The 18,075-nt window shown below is 40.7% G+C and overlaps 2 protein-coding genes across 3 annotated transcripts in view; one reads left to right on the top strand and one right to left on the bottom strand.

The window, feature by feature from the left end:
- Nucleotides 1-3,985: 3,985 nt before the first annotated feature.
- Nucleotides 3,986-12,914, bottom strand: nol9 (nucleolar protein 9). Of its 2 annotated transcripts, none has more exons than XM_008285247.1 (13): nt 12,759-12,914; nt 11,861-12,381; nt 11,542-11,752; nt 11,261-11,391; nt 10,970-11,105; nt 10,153-10,249; nt 9,958-10,055; nt 8,216-8,383; nt 7,866-8,118; nt 7,195-7,309; nt 6,113-6,287; nt 5,121-5,254; nt 3,986-4,999 (listed from the first exon to the last, which is right to left on the bottom strand). In XM_008285247.1, exons 2-13 carry the CDS (start codon nt 12,323-12,325, stop codon nt 4,880-4,882), a joined length of 2,103 nt encoding a protein of 700 aa, XP_008283469.1. In that variant the 5' UTR covers nt 12,326-12,381; nt 12,759-12,914; the 3' UTR covers nt 3,986-4,879. The 2 variants fall into 2 exon arrangements, with proteins under 2 accessions (XP_008283469.1, XP_008283470.1); XM_008285248.1 differs by having other exon boundaries at nt 12,788-12,914.
- Nucleotides 12,915-13,253: 339 nt separating this feature from the next.
- Nucleotides 13,254-18,075, top strand: part of zbtb48 (zinc finger and BTB domain containing 48) — a 22,197-nt gene continuing 17,375 nt past the window's right edge. The window contains exons 1-8 of the mRNA XM_008285244.1: nt 13,254-13,421; nt 14,569-15,262; nt 15,354-15,697; nt 15,768-15,873; nt 16,999-17,091; nt 17,191-17,277; nt 17,381-17,535; nt 17,667-17,803. Coding sequence (XP_008283466.1) covers nt 14,591-15,262; nt 15,354-15,697; nt 15,768-15,873; nt 16,999-17,091; nt 17,191-17,277; nt 17,381-17,535; nt 17,667-17,803 — 1,594 coding nt within the window. The 5' untranslated portion in view covers nt 13,254-13,421; nt 14,569-14,590. The remainder of the gene's footprint in view (nt 13,422-14,568; nt 15,263-15,353; nt 15,698-15,767; nt 15,874-16,998; nt 17,092-17,190; nt 17,278-17,380; nt 17,536-17,666; nt 17,804-18,075) is intronic.

Genomic DNA, 18,075 nt, shown 5'->3' with positions numbered 1-18,075 from the left:
AAAAAAAAAGCATCCAAGTTACCGCAGAGCTAATGTGGCACAGCTGCGGGCTGGACGCGCTGCTAAGCTCTTAATAACCTGTTGCACACATGCGAAGAAGGAGAAGCAGAAATCTCCTCGACGTCCTCCGATTGTCGGTGAAGCTCGGTCGTTGCAGGATTTCGAGGAGAAAGAAAGAAAGAAAGCTTCTTCGGGGCCTTTAAAGCTGCAGCTTCGTGGTTGAAGCTCCTTCTAGCAACTTTGCGCGACGTGCAGCCGAAGTTGAGCGCTCATTGTCCAGACGAGTCGTCTCGCCGCCCTCCCTGATCCACCGTCGGCTCCCCTCCATTCATTCACGCAGCCTGCACCCACAAAGACTTTGTGCACTTTGTCTCGCAAGTGGCGCAAAGCTGCTGCTAGAGGCGCCAGAGATCCGCAACATCCACTCAGCTGCACTCAGCAGAGGTCCGTTCAGTTTCCTCCTCATTTAGTCCACATCACGGTCCGTCAACAGTGTGAACATGACACCAGGTAACCATCCAGCAAACAACAGCCTGAAGCTCACTGAACCTTCAGACGTTCCCTAAAGATCACATGAACGTTTCCTGAAGTTACACTGTTCACTGAACTGTCCGAGAACGTCCAGGGAATGTTCCCTGAACACTCCCTAAAGGGTCTTTGAGAGTTACTGTTGGTGAACCTCGAGAAAAGGTCCAGGGAACGTTCCCCAAAGGTTACTTTTCACTGAACCTTAAGAAAAAGGTCCAAGGAATGTTCCCTGAAGATTCACTGAGATTATTGTTTGGAGAGCTTCTGAGAACATCCAGGGAACATTCCCTGAACATTCTGTGACTGAAATGAACCTTCATAGACTTTCCATGGAACATCCATTGAACATTCCCTGAAGGGTAATGGTCACTGAACCTTCAGAGAACATCTATGAATGTTCCCTGAATATTCTCTAAAGGTCATTTAAGAGTTACTAGTCGCTGAACTTTGAGAGAACATCCAAGGAACATTCTCTAAGGCTACTTTTTTAGTGAATCTTGAGAAAAAGGTCCAAGGAATGTTCCCTGAAGATTACTGTTTTGAAACCTTCTGAGAATATCCAGGGAACATTAGATGAACATTCCCTAACGGTTACTTTGTTCGTTGAACCTTCATAGTCTGCCTTTAAGAAAAAGGCCCAAGGAATGTTCCCTGAAGATTACTGTTTGGAAACCTTCTGAGAACATCCAGGGAACATTCCTTGACCATTCCTTTAATTTTACTGGTCAGAGAACTTTCAGAGAACATCTAGGAACATTCTCTGAACATGTGCTAAGAGTTATCTCATTTTTTGGCTTTTTCATGTTCAGAGATTAATTTTACAACAAAATTGTTGTTAATTAACTAATTTAAATTACCCCATTAATTATAAAAATGACACACCCTCTCTACCTGAACAGATGTGTTGAATGGACCTTTATCATTCTTAGCCACTAGTTTGCTAAAGTCAAGAGCAGGATGACCAGATTTTACTCTAAACATGATTAGCATTAGGGATGTTCAGTGGTGCAACATATTCCATCAGCTCTAAAAGCAAGTGTGCATAAACTCATGAATCATACATGACTCCACTGTTGCTCATGTCACACTTTAAATATTTCCAAATTCATTGCTTTAATGGAATTTATTTGTAAAAAAAAAAAAAAAAATCCCCCAAAAATCATGATACACACCTCAAAATGTCGTTTGTATCATATTTCTTCAGCCTACAGGTTCTCTAACTCACATCTTAATCATCTGAAAAAGTCCAGGCATGTTTAGTTGGCAGGAGTAGGGACTTGAAATCCTGATCTCATGGTGGAGAAAAAGGAAGCTATCCAGCCAAATTCATGAAGTTACCACAACTGAGTTTTAAAGCAACTAATGCAGGAATCTGAGTTCAAATCACACACAATGTTAAGTTGATACAATTAACAACATTATTGTGTCAACACAACTCATCAACATAACGCTGCAACATAGAAGGTTTATTAATATCAGTAAATCTGAATTTTTATCTTGCATCCTGCATTTAATTAAGTTGTGGAAATTGGTAACACAAAATACTTTATAGGGTTGAGAACTGGAGATTATTTAATAGAACCTGACCAACACTGGATTTTTGGGGCCAATCTTTATTTTAAGGAAAAATAAATTCTGATATCAATCTATTGGCTGATATTGTTTATATATATATATATGGCCGAGTTTATTGATGATTGTAAATGACTGGGTCATTGTTTGTTCATTTTCCAAAACTGCATTTCACAAACTAGTTAGCAGCTTATCATGAAGACACCACTCGACTCTGCACCGCCCTCTGTTCAGCTGTGACATGTACTCTGCTACATGTGTTGCAAGTCTTGTAAATTGTGAAGTCGGAGCTGCTCTGCTGGACAAACTATGTAATGCCCCAGTTTCATAAATTACCCCAGGCATAGTTTTCTGATACAGATATATCTGTGATAGACAAATATCAGCTGGGCTTTAACTGTTACTGCTTAGCTGATATGAGAAGGACCTTGACGTGGTTTCAATTTTGTGACTCGATTTAAATAACAATCTAGTTTTAAGATCTTTATTATTTCAACAAATATTGTGTGTACATGGTGCATTAATTTGGTTTAATCAGACAGCACAAGCTGGAGGGAACAGGAGATTTTTGTTCCATGTGGCCCCCAGTGCGTTAATCCAGCTATAGTTACATTATTTCTACCAAAAACAACATAATAAAATAGCCTGCTAAATATTCCTCATTGTCATGTTTATTTTTTTTTCTGTTTAATAACTGAAATGTGAGATTTGAACGGTTACAATAGTGGCACACTGAGCCTGCATTGTTAAGATTTTACAGCACAGTTGTCTGCAGGCAGGAGACGAACAGACATCACATAAGTGTGGCACAGATTACTCGAAAAAAGTCGAGAGTTTACTGCCAACACAAGGCTTATGACTAAAATACAGCAACACAGCAGAGATTTCTGCATGACTTTGCACGTTGGCAGGTGCTCTCTGTGCTTTTCTGCTTGACGTTCCAAGCTTTGAACAGATCAAGAACCTTTTCCAGACTCACCACATGAACAGTCCTTCACAAAACAGCCCGTGTGTCCTGTTAGAGCTGCATAGTCATCAACTACAGTTCGTTATTTTCTTCATTTGACAAAGTTATGATTTGGTGTGTAAAATGTCAGGTAATAGCTGGGAAAATTCCTGTTGCAATGGTACGTAGCCCTTTAAACAGCTTGTCTCTTCCAATCAACAACCCAAAATAAGTGATTTACCGTCACAGATGACTAATTGCAAATGTGTACAAACTGAAAAGCTGGAAAAATGACACCGTACACTTATGGACTAATGACTCCAGGTGCTACAACTCATGCACTACTGAGAGTACATATCAGAAAACTGAAGTGTATTCCAAACTTGACAACATTTTACAGACTAATTTCTGTCTGTCCGGTTCAAGTCGACTGTCTGTCGGAAGCTCCACACTGAGATTTTTCTTTGATTTGCATGAAGTCTAGGGGAAAACATCTGACCTGACAAAGCCAAAACAATGACTGTGCCAAAGTGTAGCTGTGTTGTGTTTGTACGCTCCCACACTCAATAAAGAGGCGGGGAACAGCGAACAAAGAAAAGCGAGGGGGCACAGAGGCGATGGTAAAACAGCCCACTTAACAAATTAGCTATTCTCCGCTCCATGACTGACTGTTTACGGCCGAGTCCTCCGCTCAAATAAATGTAAAGGTCAGTCTGCATGCAGCAGCAAGTTGTACCGACGAGGTTGGTAATTTCTTACTCTTCCTCTGAAGCCATTATGAAACATTATGGTTCCTCTGTATTACAGGCTGGAGTCTGAGCAGCTTTTATTGCAGCTTTCCTGCCCTTCAGACGTTTTGTAAGTGAACATCTGCTGTTGATCTGCAGCAAAATCACAACATTGAGGTCTGCTGCCCCCTTGAGGAAAAAAAAGATAGAATCTAGAAACAAGATCTTTATTTTTATCTTTTATAGCCACATAAGAAATCGTAAACAAAACCCCCTGAATGGCCTTTAAGTGCAGAAACACAACAGTGTCCCTTTAACAGAGGCAAAGCAGAGATATACAGCAGTAAAAATGGAGACATTTCTCAAGTCTTTGACTGGCATACAAACAATACTGACAAAATGGGTGTTGTTTTTTTTGTAAATTCACCCGATTCACAGAAAATGTCACGTGAAAGATCCCTCCTTAACTCCGACTTGCACTTCTTTACCTAACTAATGGCTGTAAGCATAAACAACGTGGAAAGTGTTGGCAGTGGACAGTTTATCCAATATTACATTTGTCATAGATGAAGGGATCTCACTGCATACCGTGATAGATTAAAATGACCTGCTGGACACCTACATGGATACAAGATTGTATGAAACAATCACCAGTAACACTGAGCCCAAAAAACAACTGAAGGCAAGGAACACAAAGTCTGAACAAAAGTAGTTTTTCATTTAATATCTGGGAGATATTTAGCTATGGAATGTCACCTACAAAGAAGAGACATCACACAAGCGTTTCAACTACAAGGAATTGTTATATATTACTGTCCATGTGGAAACTGGGAAACTGAGAAACTCCTTCACAGAGCCACTAAATGTACGTACAGTAGCAGGTTGTAAGACTTGGCGAGAACACTCAGGGTTTAAAACAAACAAACAAAAAGTCCAGGCAGAGGATGGCAGCCGTCTGAGAGTCTGAATCATAAAAAAAAAACAAAAAAAAACTGTCCCACCTCAACCTCAGTTCTGTACATTCAAAGGCCAGTGCTGACGGGTTTGGTGTAAGACACCAGTCAAGAAATGTAAAGGGCAATAAAGCAATGCGGCAGAGAAAATGTCACTGCATCCCCATCTGACTGGGCCTCATCATTCCCTTAAAAACTCGCAGCTTTCCTGCACCCGTGAGATCAAAACTGTAGTTTGTAGTGACATAGGGCATCTCCCCTTCAACGCCAGGCTGAAACAGAGACAAAGGTACTATAAGCACAAGAAAAGAAAAGCTCTGGAAGGTTATTGATGTATCACTTCATGAGCTGGAATGTCATTTAAAGAGTGCTGTGTATGAGCTGACATCTGACCTGTGATGTGAGGATACATGAAGGCAATGAAATGGCTCCCAAGAGGAGGCAGTTGACCTTCCGAAGGACGGAGGGATCTACAGGTGTCAGAACATAGTACAGACCTCGAGCCATGTCGATGCCTCGAAGCACACCTGGAAGACATCAACAGGTAAATGCAATGAATTTTGACAATTGAAACAGTAATTGTGATTATCATTTTGGCCAATGTACTGTACACCTCTTTGTCTGTGCATGACTTATTTGTCAAACAAAACAAACGTATTTGTTTAACTCGTACATTCTGAAATATATCAGTTTTTTACATTATTAATAGTGATGCATGATATTACAATTTCTGGCCGATACCGATATCCAATATTAAAATTTCTGATATCACCAATATCACCGATGTCGATATTCAATTTTTGTTCACACCAAAAAAATTGTATCAGTAAGCACTGTGAGAACATGAAAACTATTCAAAAGACGCCCATACCAAATTAGACCACATAGTCTTCTTTATTACAAAACAAAAGTAAAACATATTTAAGCATATTTTAACATATATTACGTTCAAGTCCAGGACCATTTAAGTAAAAACATCTGTGAAATAGCAACAATATCAAATGAAGAAACAAAAGCACTAATGTTAGACCATCGTTGGTTTTTCACATCGGCTACATTTGTTTATTTGTTCATCAGACCGATACCAATATATCTGAAAAAAAATGATCCCGATAGTGGTCGTCGATATATCGTGAATCCCTAAATATTAACCCCACGTAATGGTCATTTCTGTATTTTAAAACGTCATGAAATGTCCATCTGAGTTTTAGACAAAGAAAATAGTAACCAATTCAATATTTTTTTCTACATATTAGATTTTCACAAGTTTAGAAAACAAAGTGGGATATAAAAAAATAAATAGTTCATTGAATCATCATTATTTTCACCCATACATAAGTGGACCTAAGCAAAGTAAAGCCACAGTAAATATTAAAGTCACATACCTAAGCCCACACATGGGCAGATCGGGGCCTGGGACAGCAGGACTGGTCCTCCCCTGCTGGCTACTTTCTCTGACAGACAGCAGAGTCCCACCAGACTGGCATTGGCAGCATAAAGCATGTGAGTGGGCACCACCTCACAGTGGATCACACCTAAAGCCACCGCTGTATTAGGCACCTGTGGGTTCAGTTCAGTTCAGTTCAGTTCAATTAATACACACACAAGCGAATGTAATCTTGATGATTTTAGCTTTAGAACTTGGTACAATGTGCAAAATAAAACTGTCTTTAGCTTGGATTTTGGTCAGAGTTAACCTGTGTCTTATTTGGGACCCAAAACTAAGTTCTGGAAAATATTCTGGCTGAATCTTTTATATTACTTACATTCAGTAAGGCGAAATAAGGCTTATATGTTTTTAAATATCAACACGAAGACAGCATGAAAGCAACGTCTTAATTTGCACATATAAAGACAACATATAGACCCCTACGGACACCAGCTTTTGTGGTTCTAGGAATTAGACCACATCACCATTTTGGCATGTCAAAATAGCAGAAACCTGGAACCTTGTCTTTCTATACTTGCCACGCATCCACTTGTGCTTGATGCTGATGCCCCTGAAGTTGGCGAAACGATGATCAAAGACTGTATTCTTTGTAGGAAACGTCGATTTATCAATGTAGATACACTTACAAGAACTTCATGGGGCACCAATACTGCTCTTCTTTGAAAATATTTCAAGTTTTTCTATTTTCAAGAGGCAATAATTTAAAAAGTGGCCTCTACAGCAGCCATTCAATCACCTGGATCTGCTGGAAACAGTTTTTTCTGTGTCCATCAAGTTTCAAGGCTGTGGGAGTTAGATTTCTGAAAATACTGAACCCTTAAAGTAGCTTCCCTGGTAAGATGTTTTTGAGAGTGAAAACACAAAAACTCCAGCAAAACATACGAAATTCTTAAAATTCGGCCCACATATTTCACAGAACATATTTTTTTGGCCCAAATGAACATTATTCTTAAGACTGAACAAAATCTGAGACACGATCTGAACTGACACAGACTGAGCCACATGTTTCTCATGTACCTGGTATGGGGTGAGGCTGTGTAGAGGTCTAACTGGTCCAGGGTCAGAAGACTGCAGCTTACTCAGGTAGGCCAGCATGGACAGCTCTCTGTGCTCATTAGTGCGCTGGTGCTTCCTGTCAAATGCATCATTTTAAAGTGAAGCTACTGGTTTGGGAGAATGAAAGCTTTCATACTGTTTGTTAAAACCATAAACTACATATTAAAGGTGGATGTAGCCTCTGGTTCTGAAAAGTGAAACCAACACCAAAGTACCTTCAACCTTCATTCTTTGGTCACCAGGGGATGAATACACTATTTTTCACTTGATCAGCTACCTTTGTAAATATTTCCCTGATGAGTTTATGGTCCCAATCACAAGTTTTAAAACTTTAAATACAGCATGATGTTAATTTTTAAAATAATGGCCCCATTTAGAGTAAAATACACGATAAATCAGAGTATGTTTCAAAGCGGGGCCACATTGTGATTGGCAACCATGTTGGTGTGCATACTGTCGTCATACTTTTGTGTAACACATGTATGGTTTCAAGAGGCAAGATGACCAAATCCCAAACTTTGAGGCCTCAAAACAGCCACAAACCAATGGCTGAGGCCACGGTGGCTACATCCATCTCTTATATACAGTCTATGGTTAATACCGTAATATCAGGCTGATAGTTGTGTCCTTACGCTGTTCCTTGGCGCCCCACTCCTTGAAACTCTGATTGTACAGCAAGGTGAGAGTAGCTTCTGGGGGGACTGTGGCTCTCTGTAAACTCATCCAGGGCAGTCTGGGCAGGTGGGTGCGTCTGACATCCGTGTGCCGTCCTCAGAAACTCTGGAGTGAGGGCAGGACACTGAGTGACACCGCCATGGCTGAGCTGGACGACATGTGAGACCGGGAAGAAGCGGATCATGTCCACCAGCAGCTGGAATCCAAATCCTGTGGACAGACATATGTTCAGACAGCGCTCAATATTTGCGCATTTAAAGCTCTCCATATTGTTTTACTGCTGTCACAGAGGGTAGGCTGAGCTGACCTTTGACCCAGCCCATGGTGTTGATGACGACGGGAGTCTCTCGGCTCTGGCAGCGTCTATGCCACAAGGACTTAAGAGATTCCAAGTAGCGGTCCAAGTCTGACTCGCATGATGACTGACCATAGTAGATCATGTGCTCTGTGGTGTGCTGGTGCGTGAAAGGAGGACCTGAAAAACAAGTTAATGAGTCTACTAATCCCTTTCTTCCAAAACGGTACAGGAGTGACAGATGGAGGAAACACTTTAGATACACATTAAATGAATAGTGAATATGCATCTATCTTGTTGGTAAACAAGCAAACTTGCTTTGTTGCTGCATCATATGAGAAGTCAATACCTCTCTCATATCCGTGCAGTAAATATGAAGCTACAGCCTGCAGCTTGTTAGCTCAGTATAAAGACCAGAAACTGGGAAAACAGGTAGCCTGGATCTGCCCAAAGGAAACAAAAACTGCCTATCAGCGCCCCTAAAGCTCAATAATTAACATGGTACTTTTTTTTTAATGTGTGCAGAAGACCAAGGAGTCTGTGTAAAAACAAGTTGTAATAGAGTTTTACTTGGCTGGGGCCACTGAGAACCAGCAGAAATTCAAGAGATGCTTTGTCACATAACTGCCAAATAAAAATACGACAGTAAACCCTACATAAGCCCGTACATCAGCACAAAGCACTATCTTTATGAGGAGGACATGCACAAGATCTTTCTCCTCTGCTCTTTAAGTATTATCACGAAGCTGACAGCAAAGCTGGTGAAAACCTGCCAAAGGAGCACTTCACAGAAAAGTGTTGTGGTGAGAATATGTCTCAAAAACATGTCTAAACGGCCATTCAAGCTTTCCGTGTCTGCGTGACGTAAATTTCGTCAGTCCATGCAAAGACCAAAATGTGTGACTGCACAAACTGTACATACTGCAAGCGCATTGACAACACATGCGTCAGGAACAAAAATGGAGCTCAAAACAAGAAGCGAGCCTATGTGAGGAGATTCCTGATCAACCACACCTTTATAATTCATCACTAAAAGAGGTGGAATTAAGGTAGTTACGGCCCAGCTTTCTTTGCTTTAATTTGTAGCTACACATTTTGCATTAACAGTCCAAAAACAGAAGTTCTAAATTCTCCAGAAATCCTGTGCTATGTCTGCCCACTGTAATCCCACCACAAAAATAATAGCATTGACACAGTGCTACAGTCTAATCTGTAACTAGCTGCTACATCCTGTAAAAAGTGCAAAACCACAGCAAGAAAAACAAGAGAAACATCCAGTCAGCACACAAGGATACAGGAAGTATGACTTGGTCTTAAGATAATCAAGGTAGCACTGGTCGCAGGCTATAATACAAAGTAGTAACTGTAAAGTAAATGACTGTATTTAGCTACAGTATTGGCTCATAGACAAACAAAACGTGATTATAGTATTGCTGCAATTCATCACCCGTGACACTGATTTCAGCATGTGTGTTTTATACATATTTAACAAACAAGACATAACATGTTTTACTGTAAGTTAGAAAAAGGAAAGCAGATATGTTTCCTCTTTATGTATGTTATAGTTGGCTTTTCCAGTTTCCAGCTTTAAAGCAAAGCTGATCCAAACAGCAGCACCAGCTACATATCAACACTGTCAAGTTAACATCGAACATATTTGATAATAAGCAAGTAAACAAAGAGAGAGACAAAAACTAATGGAATCAAGAAAAATATGTGAAACTGTGAAGCAACAAAAGGACAAAAACACATACCCAAAAGTGGTTCTGTGACTGTCGACAAAGAGAGGCAACCAGCAGGAGTGAACTCTGTTTGACCAAGGTCACCCTCCAAGTAGTCTACACTAGCAGTGCTACAGAAAAACAGAACACAATATTAAAAAAAGTAAAGAATATATTTCATATGTACAAATGATAATGGTATGGTATGTCAACCTCGAGAAAACTTACTGATTCAATAAGGTATTGATGAGGAGCCTGATAAATGTCGACTTGCCCACGTTCTTGGTCCCACACACAAGAATAACGGCACAACCATCCATATCTCCTGTGAATGAAAGACATGTCTCTGTGTTGGCTTTACCAGTCTGCTGTAAGAAATGGCTTTTTGTCATTCAGACTCTGTAACATAAATGTTTTAAGGCGTTATTCAGCCATGACAGGATTCACAGATGACACATCTTCCACAAAATGTGGGAACAGTGGTACTGCTGAGAACACCGGTGAGTTCAAAAGTTTAATGATATGAAGGAAAAGGGTGTTTTCTGTTTACCTGTAGGCTACATTGCAGCAGAGATGAAGCTGTTTTGCTGCTAAAACTTTTCACTGTGAGTCTTCTATTACAATTGCCATGTATTTAATGTTCATTCCCCCCAGAACAATGCAATAAAGGAATAATCATGAATTAACTGATGCTTAATTCTGCTGCCCTCTTCGCATTATGAGAAAAAAACAACATAATATTATAGGCTGAACTGACATTAAGTGTTTTAACAGCTTATTAAACAGGTTTTGTTTCTCTGTGCATAGGTAATGACAGAATGCACAATGAATGTATGACAGCGCACTTAAGATCAAACAAAACATACTTTAAATATGTCTCTGTATCAACCCACGTGCCGCTGCACCTTTAACATTATTTAGACTTGTTCTGTGAGTGAACAAAAGTGGAACTAGTTGCAGTCTAATGGGATGAAAGTGACTCCAGTGCTTGTAAGGTCAACAAGTAACATTTTAGAGATGAGATGCAAGTCTGAAAGGGGCTTACCTCTGCAAGCATTGACCACTGTGTTAAGGGCACCTTGGTAGCTCTTTGGCATTTTCAGACCCTCAATGGTGCTGGTCAGTGGAATCATCCCCAAACCATTGAGTGGAGTGTCAAGAACAGCTGACATGAGTTCACTCTACAAACACACAGTAAGGAAAAACTTCTGTTATACTGACATGTTAAAATGATTCTAAAATTAACCTGTTTGCAAATGTTCATGATGTTCTCATGTGGTTGAACTTTCTTTGATTCAGTGACTGTAGTCAACTTTAAAAATGTCAGCCAACTTACAACAGGAGGGCTGAACAGTTCACTGAGATCTGGGAAGCTCGACAGAAACCGTGTCAGAGGCGTCTCCATGGGTTCCAACAGGATGACAGCTGAGCTTGAATTTACGCTTTTTAGCAACTTCTTCCGTGATGCTGCAAAAGGCACATAAAATATATACAGAAAAAAAATATTTCCCAATTATTTTTTTTAAAATTGATGTGTCCCGAAATAAATTCCTCGGCTCAAATACAAACTGAAACAGATCGTCAACCATTTTGTGACACAGCAGCTGAGTGGTTTACCCGCTGTAAGGTACTGTTGCAGGATGTGTGAAGCCCCTGATCTGTCATTTCTATTGTCATCAGAGCTGTCCAGTGCTCTAATGGTCAGTGGACAATGTGAGGCCGGGGAGAAGAGTGGGTACGACTGCTGGCCTTCTTCAATGGTGAATCCCATCACTTCTACACGACCATACAGACAGGTCAAAAAACACTTCCCACGGAAACACAGCGTCTGCAGGAAGATAGTGTAATACTTAGTCACAGATGTGGACTAAAATTGATTGTGTTCCTTATTGTTGCCAAATCTGTTGATTCTATGAAACAATGCACTGAAGCATACCTGATTCTTCTGCATAACAAGCACTGCACGGTTTTGTTGATCATCTCTCTGTGCACAGAGATGGAGAGCCTCTCCATCCAGTCTGCCGGGCCGGGCATCCACCACATCGTCAGAGGTCTCTACACCATTCTTGTGAATTAACTGTGAATACTCCTTCCATTCCTGTGAGTCATCTGACTCTTTGTCCAAGTTAAACACAGAACTTCCATTAGCCTGACTGTATGATTTCTTAGATCCAGACTGAGGAGGGATTATCTTGGGGTCAGAGACAGGTTTTGCTTTATTTTTCAGTCTCTTGACAGAGGGCTTTTTCTTCACAGACACCTGGTGTTCCTTTATCACCTTGGCCATGACAGGACTAGAGTTGAGCTCAGAGGAAGTGATGGGAGGCCTGCACCGTTTGCCTCTAACATCATTCCACTTCTGAGATTTACGCTTAGCCTGTGTGTTTTTGTTTACCTTCATGATACTGTAATCAACAATTACTCATGTGGATGCCGATGGAAAACAAAGGGGGAAGCCTGCCAAAAGAGAACATTTACATCAGAAAGGACAAGTTAAAAACCAACAAACAAACAACCAAAAAACACACATCGGTGTATTTACTTCCAAATAAATATCTGAATAATCTATTTTACTTTGCAGCCTGACAGTTCATTAGCATTTGTGAGATAGGCTAATCATGCTAACGAGCTGCCTATGCATTTCCGATACTCTATATACTCAACACAAGAGGCTGAGTGATTAATAATTTCACCGTTAAAGGGGAACAAATAGTCAGACAAGAATACAGCATGAATTTTAAACTTGGCGTGAAGTTATCACGGTTAACGCCACCTTACAGGAGCTAGCATTAGCTGCTAGCTAACGTTGCAGCAGCATGACAGAGAAAACTTACCCCCCGCTTAGAAAAAAACAATACTGAACTGTAGTGACCACTCTCTGCGACTAGAACAAGTGGAGAGCATTCATAAGTTGCCGAAGTGATCCCAAGGAGCCAGCCAGCTGTCCATACAGAAATGCTAACTGGCTAGCAGGCTAGCTTACATGTGTGAGCCACAAACAGACGCCGCATCTAGATGGTCGACAATAGCTTTTCCCGGAGTGTTGTTATTTACAAGGCAGTAAAAAAAAGAAACAACTTGTCTTTTTAAAAAAAAATTAAAGACGTAAAATTATCAAAAAGCAACTTAGCTACAAATAATAATTCAGTTTGGGGATATTTTATTGGTATTGTTGCGAATTGTTGGCGTTTATTGTTGGACATGAGAGACGTTTCCCGGAGTTCCGTTGCGTAAAAAGCGTCACATCCTGTTCCTTCTGCAGTTTTTAGGGGCCTACAAACACCAAAACAAGCTGCGTGCAGCGAGGCTTTGCTATTTTATCAGTTCTGTATGCAGTACAGTCGGATCGGGTGCAGCTCATCGAGAAATCGAGAGTTAAATATCACGTTTCATCGATACTGCAGACGTGAGTCTCCAGATGTAGCTGTCGCGCGCGGACCACGCTAAGGGAGCGTCTTTAAAGAGATGTGCTAGAAAATAAACGTGGAGGTGCGTAGGTGGGTAAGGGCTTGCAAGAATTTTAAGAAAACTATTTGTATAAATACTACGACTGTAAAAAAAAATACATTAGAACTTATTTAGCTTTTATTATTAATCTCAGCATGATTAAGCTTGTCGTTATTGGTGACCCCAGTGTGAAAGACTGATATAGGAAAATCATTCAAACAATCAAACCAGCAAGTAATTGATTAGTTGCCAACTTTCAAATCAATCACCAATTATTTTTGATACTTGAATAATCAGATTGAGTAAATTTTAAGAAAGAAAGTGCAGGTTCTCTGATTGTAAGTCCTTAAGTGTAAATACTTTCTACTCTCTGGGAAAGTCTGCTCTTTAAATGCTACTTGAGTAAGCCTCAGTCACCATGATCACCAATGGCTGCTGCAGTTGTTACACTGTTGTGTTATCAAGTTATTTCATTGTACCTTTGTAGCCAGTATTTTTTTTTTTTTTACACAGGGTATACAGAGTATTTTCTGTCTGCTCATTATTTTTTTTGCACAAACGAAATTTGGAAAAACTCATACCACAGCTGTCCAAAGTGACACCTTCACACTGCATGTTTTTCATTTTCAGATATTTTACAGATCAAACTATTCTTTGTTAAATCAAGAATATGGATTTATTTTTCAGTCATAGTACAGAAGTCACATATGACGGCAGTTTTGTCACTGTGACAATGTTGGCTTTTTTTTTTAGTATTTTATTGTATCATTTAAATGTGTACTTTATGTTCTGGAGGGTAGCTTTATCTATAATTATATTGAATCATTTATCCGTTGATTTAAGTTTACAATTTTTAATTTGCAAAATAACCAATAACTAAAGCTTTAAAATAAATGTTGTGGAGCACAAAGTACTATATTTGATTTGATTTCTTGATTTTTCAAGAAATCAAATGCTATATTTGCCTCTAAAAGACAGCAGTAATAGTCATGGAGTACAAGTTGAAAATAGCATAACATGGAAATACTGAAGTACAAACACATAAAAATGATCCTTAATTCAGTTAATTTATTTAGTTACATTCCAACGCTGCATAAGTTTGTGTTTGTTTTTGATCTCACCAGCTCTCCCGATGTTTCTGCTGGCAGATTGACCAATAATAAAACTAATACCATCATTATGTTTGTGTGTCTTAAGCAGCCACAGTGAAGCTGAAGGGATGCCTGCAGCAGACAGTAACCATGCACAGCGCGTCCTGTCCTCCCTGAACCAGCAGAGGGCAATAGGCAAGTTTTGTGATGCAGCGCTGAACGTGGGAGGCGGGATGGTCTACCTCGCCCATCGCAACATCCTCGCCTGTTTCAGCGAACTGTTCCAGCAGCCCAACAACACGCCCGCCTCCCCCAGCATGGAGTTCTACCTGCAGGGGTGCCCCAACGACGGCCTGGAGCTGCTGCTGAACTTCGTCTACACCGGAGAGCTCAAGTTGGGTCCCGACAACCTGGACAAGGTGCAGCATGCAGCGACCAGCCTGTGCGTAACGGAGGCCCTCACACTTTGTCAGCAGTTCAAGGAAAACTCTGTGGATCCTGTGCCTGTGAAACGTAAACGAGGCAGACCGAGGAAGTCTGCATCAGATACAGCCTCAGTGAAAGAGGAGAACCAGGTTGCAGTCACTAAAGATGACTCCAGCCTTGATACAGCTACCGCTGCCGCCACCACCACCACCACGCGTTCTGGTCGGGTAGTGAAGGGCCCCAAGCGACTGGTGACTGTTGACGAGGGCCACACCTCTGACAGCAAAAGGGCCACAAATATTCCTGTGGAGAAAGAAAGCGGGGAAGCTGTTTCGGAGAACCAAAACCATGATCAGCCAGCAGGAGAAACTGAGGTACACACAGCGATGAGGCATTTGTGCAGATAATTATGTTGGTGTCTTTAAAGATTCATTCATTATTACATTTGTCTGATGGTGTTTGCAGGTAACAGAGCTACAGATTGACACAAATGACAACGGTGTTGGCCAGATAACTGCAGAGGCAGCAGCAAAAGAAGAAGAAGAAGGAGAAGAAGAAGAAGGAGAAGAAGAAGAAGAAGATGTGGGAGAGTATGAGGGCCTCATTGAGGACACAGATGAGGAATACGTCCCCGTTGCTAAGCCCACTTCTTCCCCTCCATCCACGTCCACGGCACAGAAGCGAAAGAGTAAAACAAACAAAAACAAGACCGGTGAGGCTGTGGAGGAAGATTCTAAGAAGGACACAGTGCAGTGTCCCACCTGCGACAAATCCTTCAAAAGCAAATACTACCTCAAAGTCCATAACAGGTAGAGGCTTTCTCCATTTTACCTTGTAACCGCTGCTGAAAGAATATCCGCTAATGTGTCTCTCCTGTAGGCGACATACAGGAGAGAGGCCCTTTGGTTGCCTCAAATGTGGGAAGCGGTACTTCAGGAAGGAGAATCTCTTAATACACGAGATCAGAGATTGTGCGAAAGTGCAGGTGAGTGAGGCAAAAAAAAACAAACAGCATATTTTGAATAGGGATGTCCCAATCAAGTTTTTTGCCCCTGATCTCAGTCATTTAATATTTAGTATCTGCCGATCCGATATCATTTTCATAGCAAAGTGCAGGCTTTGAGTACATGATTGTTATTGCAATGAATCCAGTGTGTATGCTTGACAACTGGAAATCTCTGCAATGCATTAATTTTTTTCTTTTTTTCTTCAAACCCATATTCTCTTAATGGATGTCAGAACATGTATTGTATAATAGATGTAGTACCTGGTTGCACCACCAGATGGAGCCTCTTACTGTTTAATACTGGAGTAGTGTCACTCAGCAAACCCATTCTGGAGAACATAAAGGTCTGACCATTCTGCTTTAGGTGAAAAAATACTCCAGTGCATCACAAAAGTCTTGAGCAAAGCTGAAACTGAAAAGAAAAAACAAACAGCAGACCTGCTTTACTGTAGAATCCAAAATTTGAAATTATTAGTGTGGTTGGTTGCTGCCTGGAGGTTGTTCTTGTTATTTTCTGTAGCATAATGGATTTTGACAACAGTAACACAGTGGTATTCAAAGAAAAGCACGAAGCCACGTTAAATGAGCAGTCAATGGCAGGCTTGTATCTGCAGCCTACATCTGGTGAGTCAGACTGCTAAACCACAGGCAGGTCCATGTTGGGTTTAGTAAGAAATGGGAACCATGAAACAGACTTTTGTGATGTTTAATGGCCTCATGTCAGAGTTTGTGTATTTTAGCCAAGTGAGGATTAAATAGGACACTGTTATTATACCTCAGTGGCATATGTAGTAGAACTGCCTTTGTGGCCCGTATCAGTTGTTATCAATTAATCTATTATTGATTTATATCAATGCCAGTTGTTGATTTAGAAAACTATCTTAAATTTGCATCCCCAGCGTCCTACCATAAATTCTGCTCTCCCTTTACGACTCCTGGTGTAAACAAAGGCTCGAGCTGAGGTTACAGCAGATACTGATCAGTGAAAAAGTGCCTTGATTGGCTCCAATCCTGATCTTTGAGATCAGATTGGGACATCCCTAGTTTCAGCTGTGTTTTCTTCAACATCAGGAAACATCAGCGTTTGTTTTGTTGTAATTCCAGACATACACCTGCCCGACATGCTCCTTAACATTTACTGCAAAAGAAGAGCTACGTCTGCATGTTGTCTCCCACACAGGAGATATGCCCCACAAGGTACAGCCTCAACCCAACCAACATGGATGGAAGTAAATTATATCAAACCTTTAAATGAGCTTTTCAAAATCTCTTTATCTCATGGTGTCCTTTATTCAGTGTTCGACATGTCCTGAGCAGTTTATGTACAAGAAAAACTTGACACTTCACATGATGAAGGTCCATGGTTATCCCAAACCGCACGCAGTGAGTACCTGCAGTAAATAGCCGTCATTGTTTAACTTGTGTTGCAAACTTCAACCCAAATATATAAAATTGTAATGTTGTTAAATTAACGTTTTGTTTCTAGTGTCCCCAGTGTCCCAAAACCTTCCTAACTCGGACGGAACTACGTGTGCACGAGGCGGCCAAACATCGAGGTGAAAAGCCATTTGTGTGCGAGGAATGTGGCCACCGAGCATCTAGTCGAAACGGCCTGCAGATGCATATCAAAGCCATTCACAGGTAGAGGAATGTGGTTTTTTTTTCTGCTTCAGTCCTGATTAATTCAGACCAAATGGATAGTGATGCTTTGTCATAATAACTGTGGTAGCCTTTGTGCAGACGGACTGAGTCTGTTATGTTCTGTCTTGCAGAAACGAGCGCCCTTTTGTATGTAGCCTCTGTGGCCACGCGTTCTCCCAGAAGAACAACCTCAACATGCATCTGCGCATACACAGCGGAGAGAGGCCCTTCCAGTGTCACCTCTGTGGGAAAACCTTCAGGACGCAAGGTAACGACTGTCCGTCCTGATCTGCTGTTGATTTCAACATTAGGAAAAGAGACACAAAGTTAGTGGTTGTAGTTTGGTCGCACATTAACAACATCAAATCGAAATAAACAGACAAAATACACATATTTTTAGATTCACTGTGACTTAAACTCTGGGATTATACCATTATATCCAGTTGGCATCACATATGAACATCCATAAATCCACTTGGAACTCATAGAGATAAAGACACTCCTTATAACTTTAAACTTTTCTCATTATTCCTGCAGATT

The sequence above is a fragment of the Stegastes partitus genome, unplaced genomic scaffold (genome assembly GCF_000690725.1).
Source record: "Stegastes partitus isolate 25-593 unplaced genomic scaffold, Stegastes_partitus-1.0.2 Scaffold392, whole genome shotgun sequence".
NCBI classification, from domain to species: domain Eukaryota; kingdom Metazoa; phylum Chordata; class Actinopteri; family Pomacentridae; genus Stegastes; species Stegastes partitus.
Note: the sequence above shows the minus strand (reverse complement) of the source record. Positions and strands in the feature narration are given on the sequence as shown.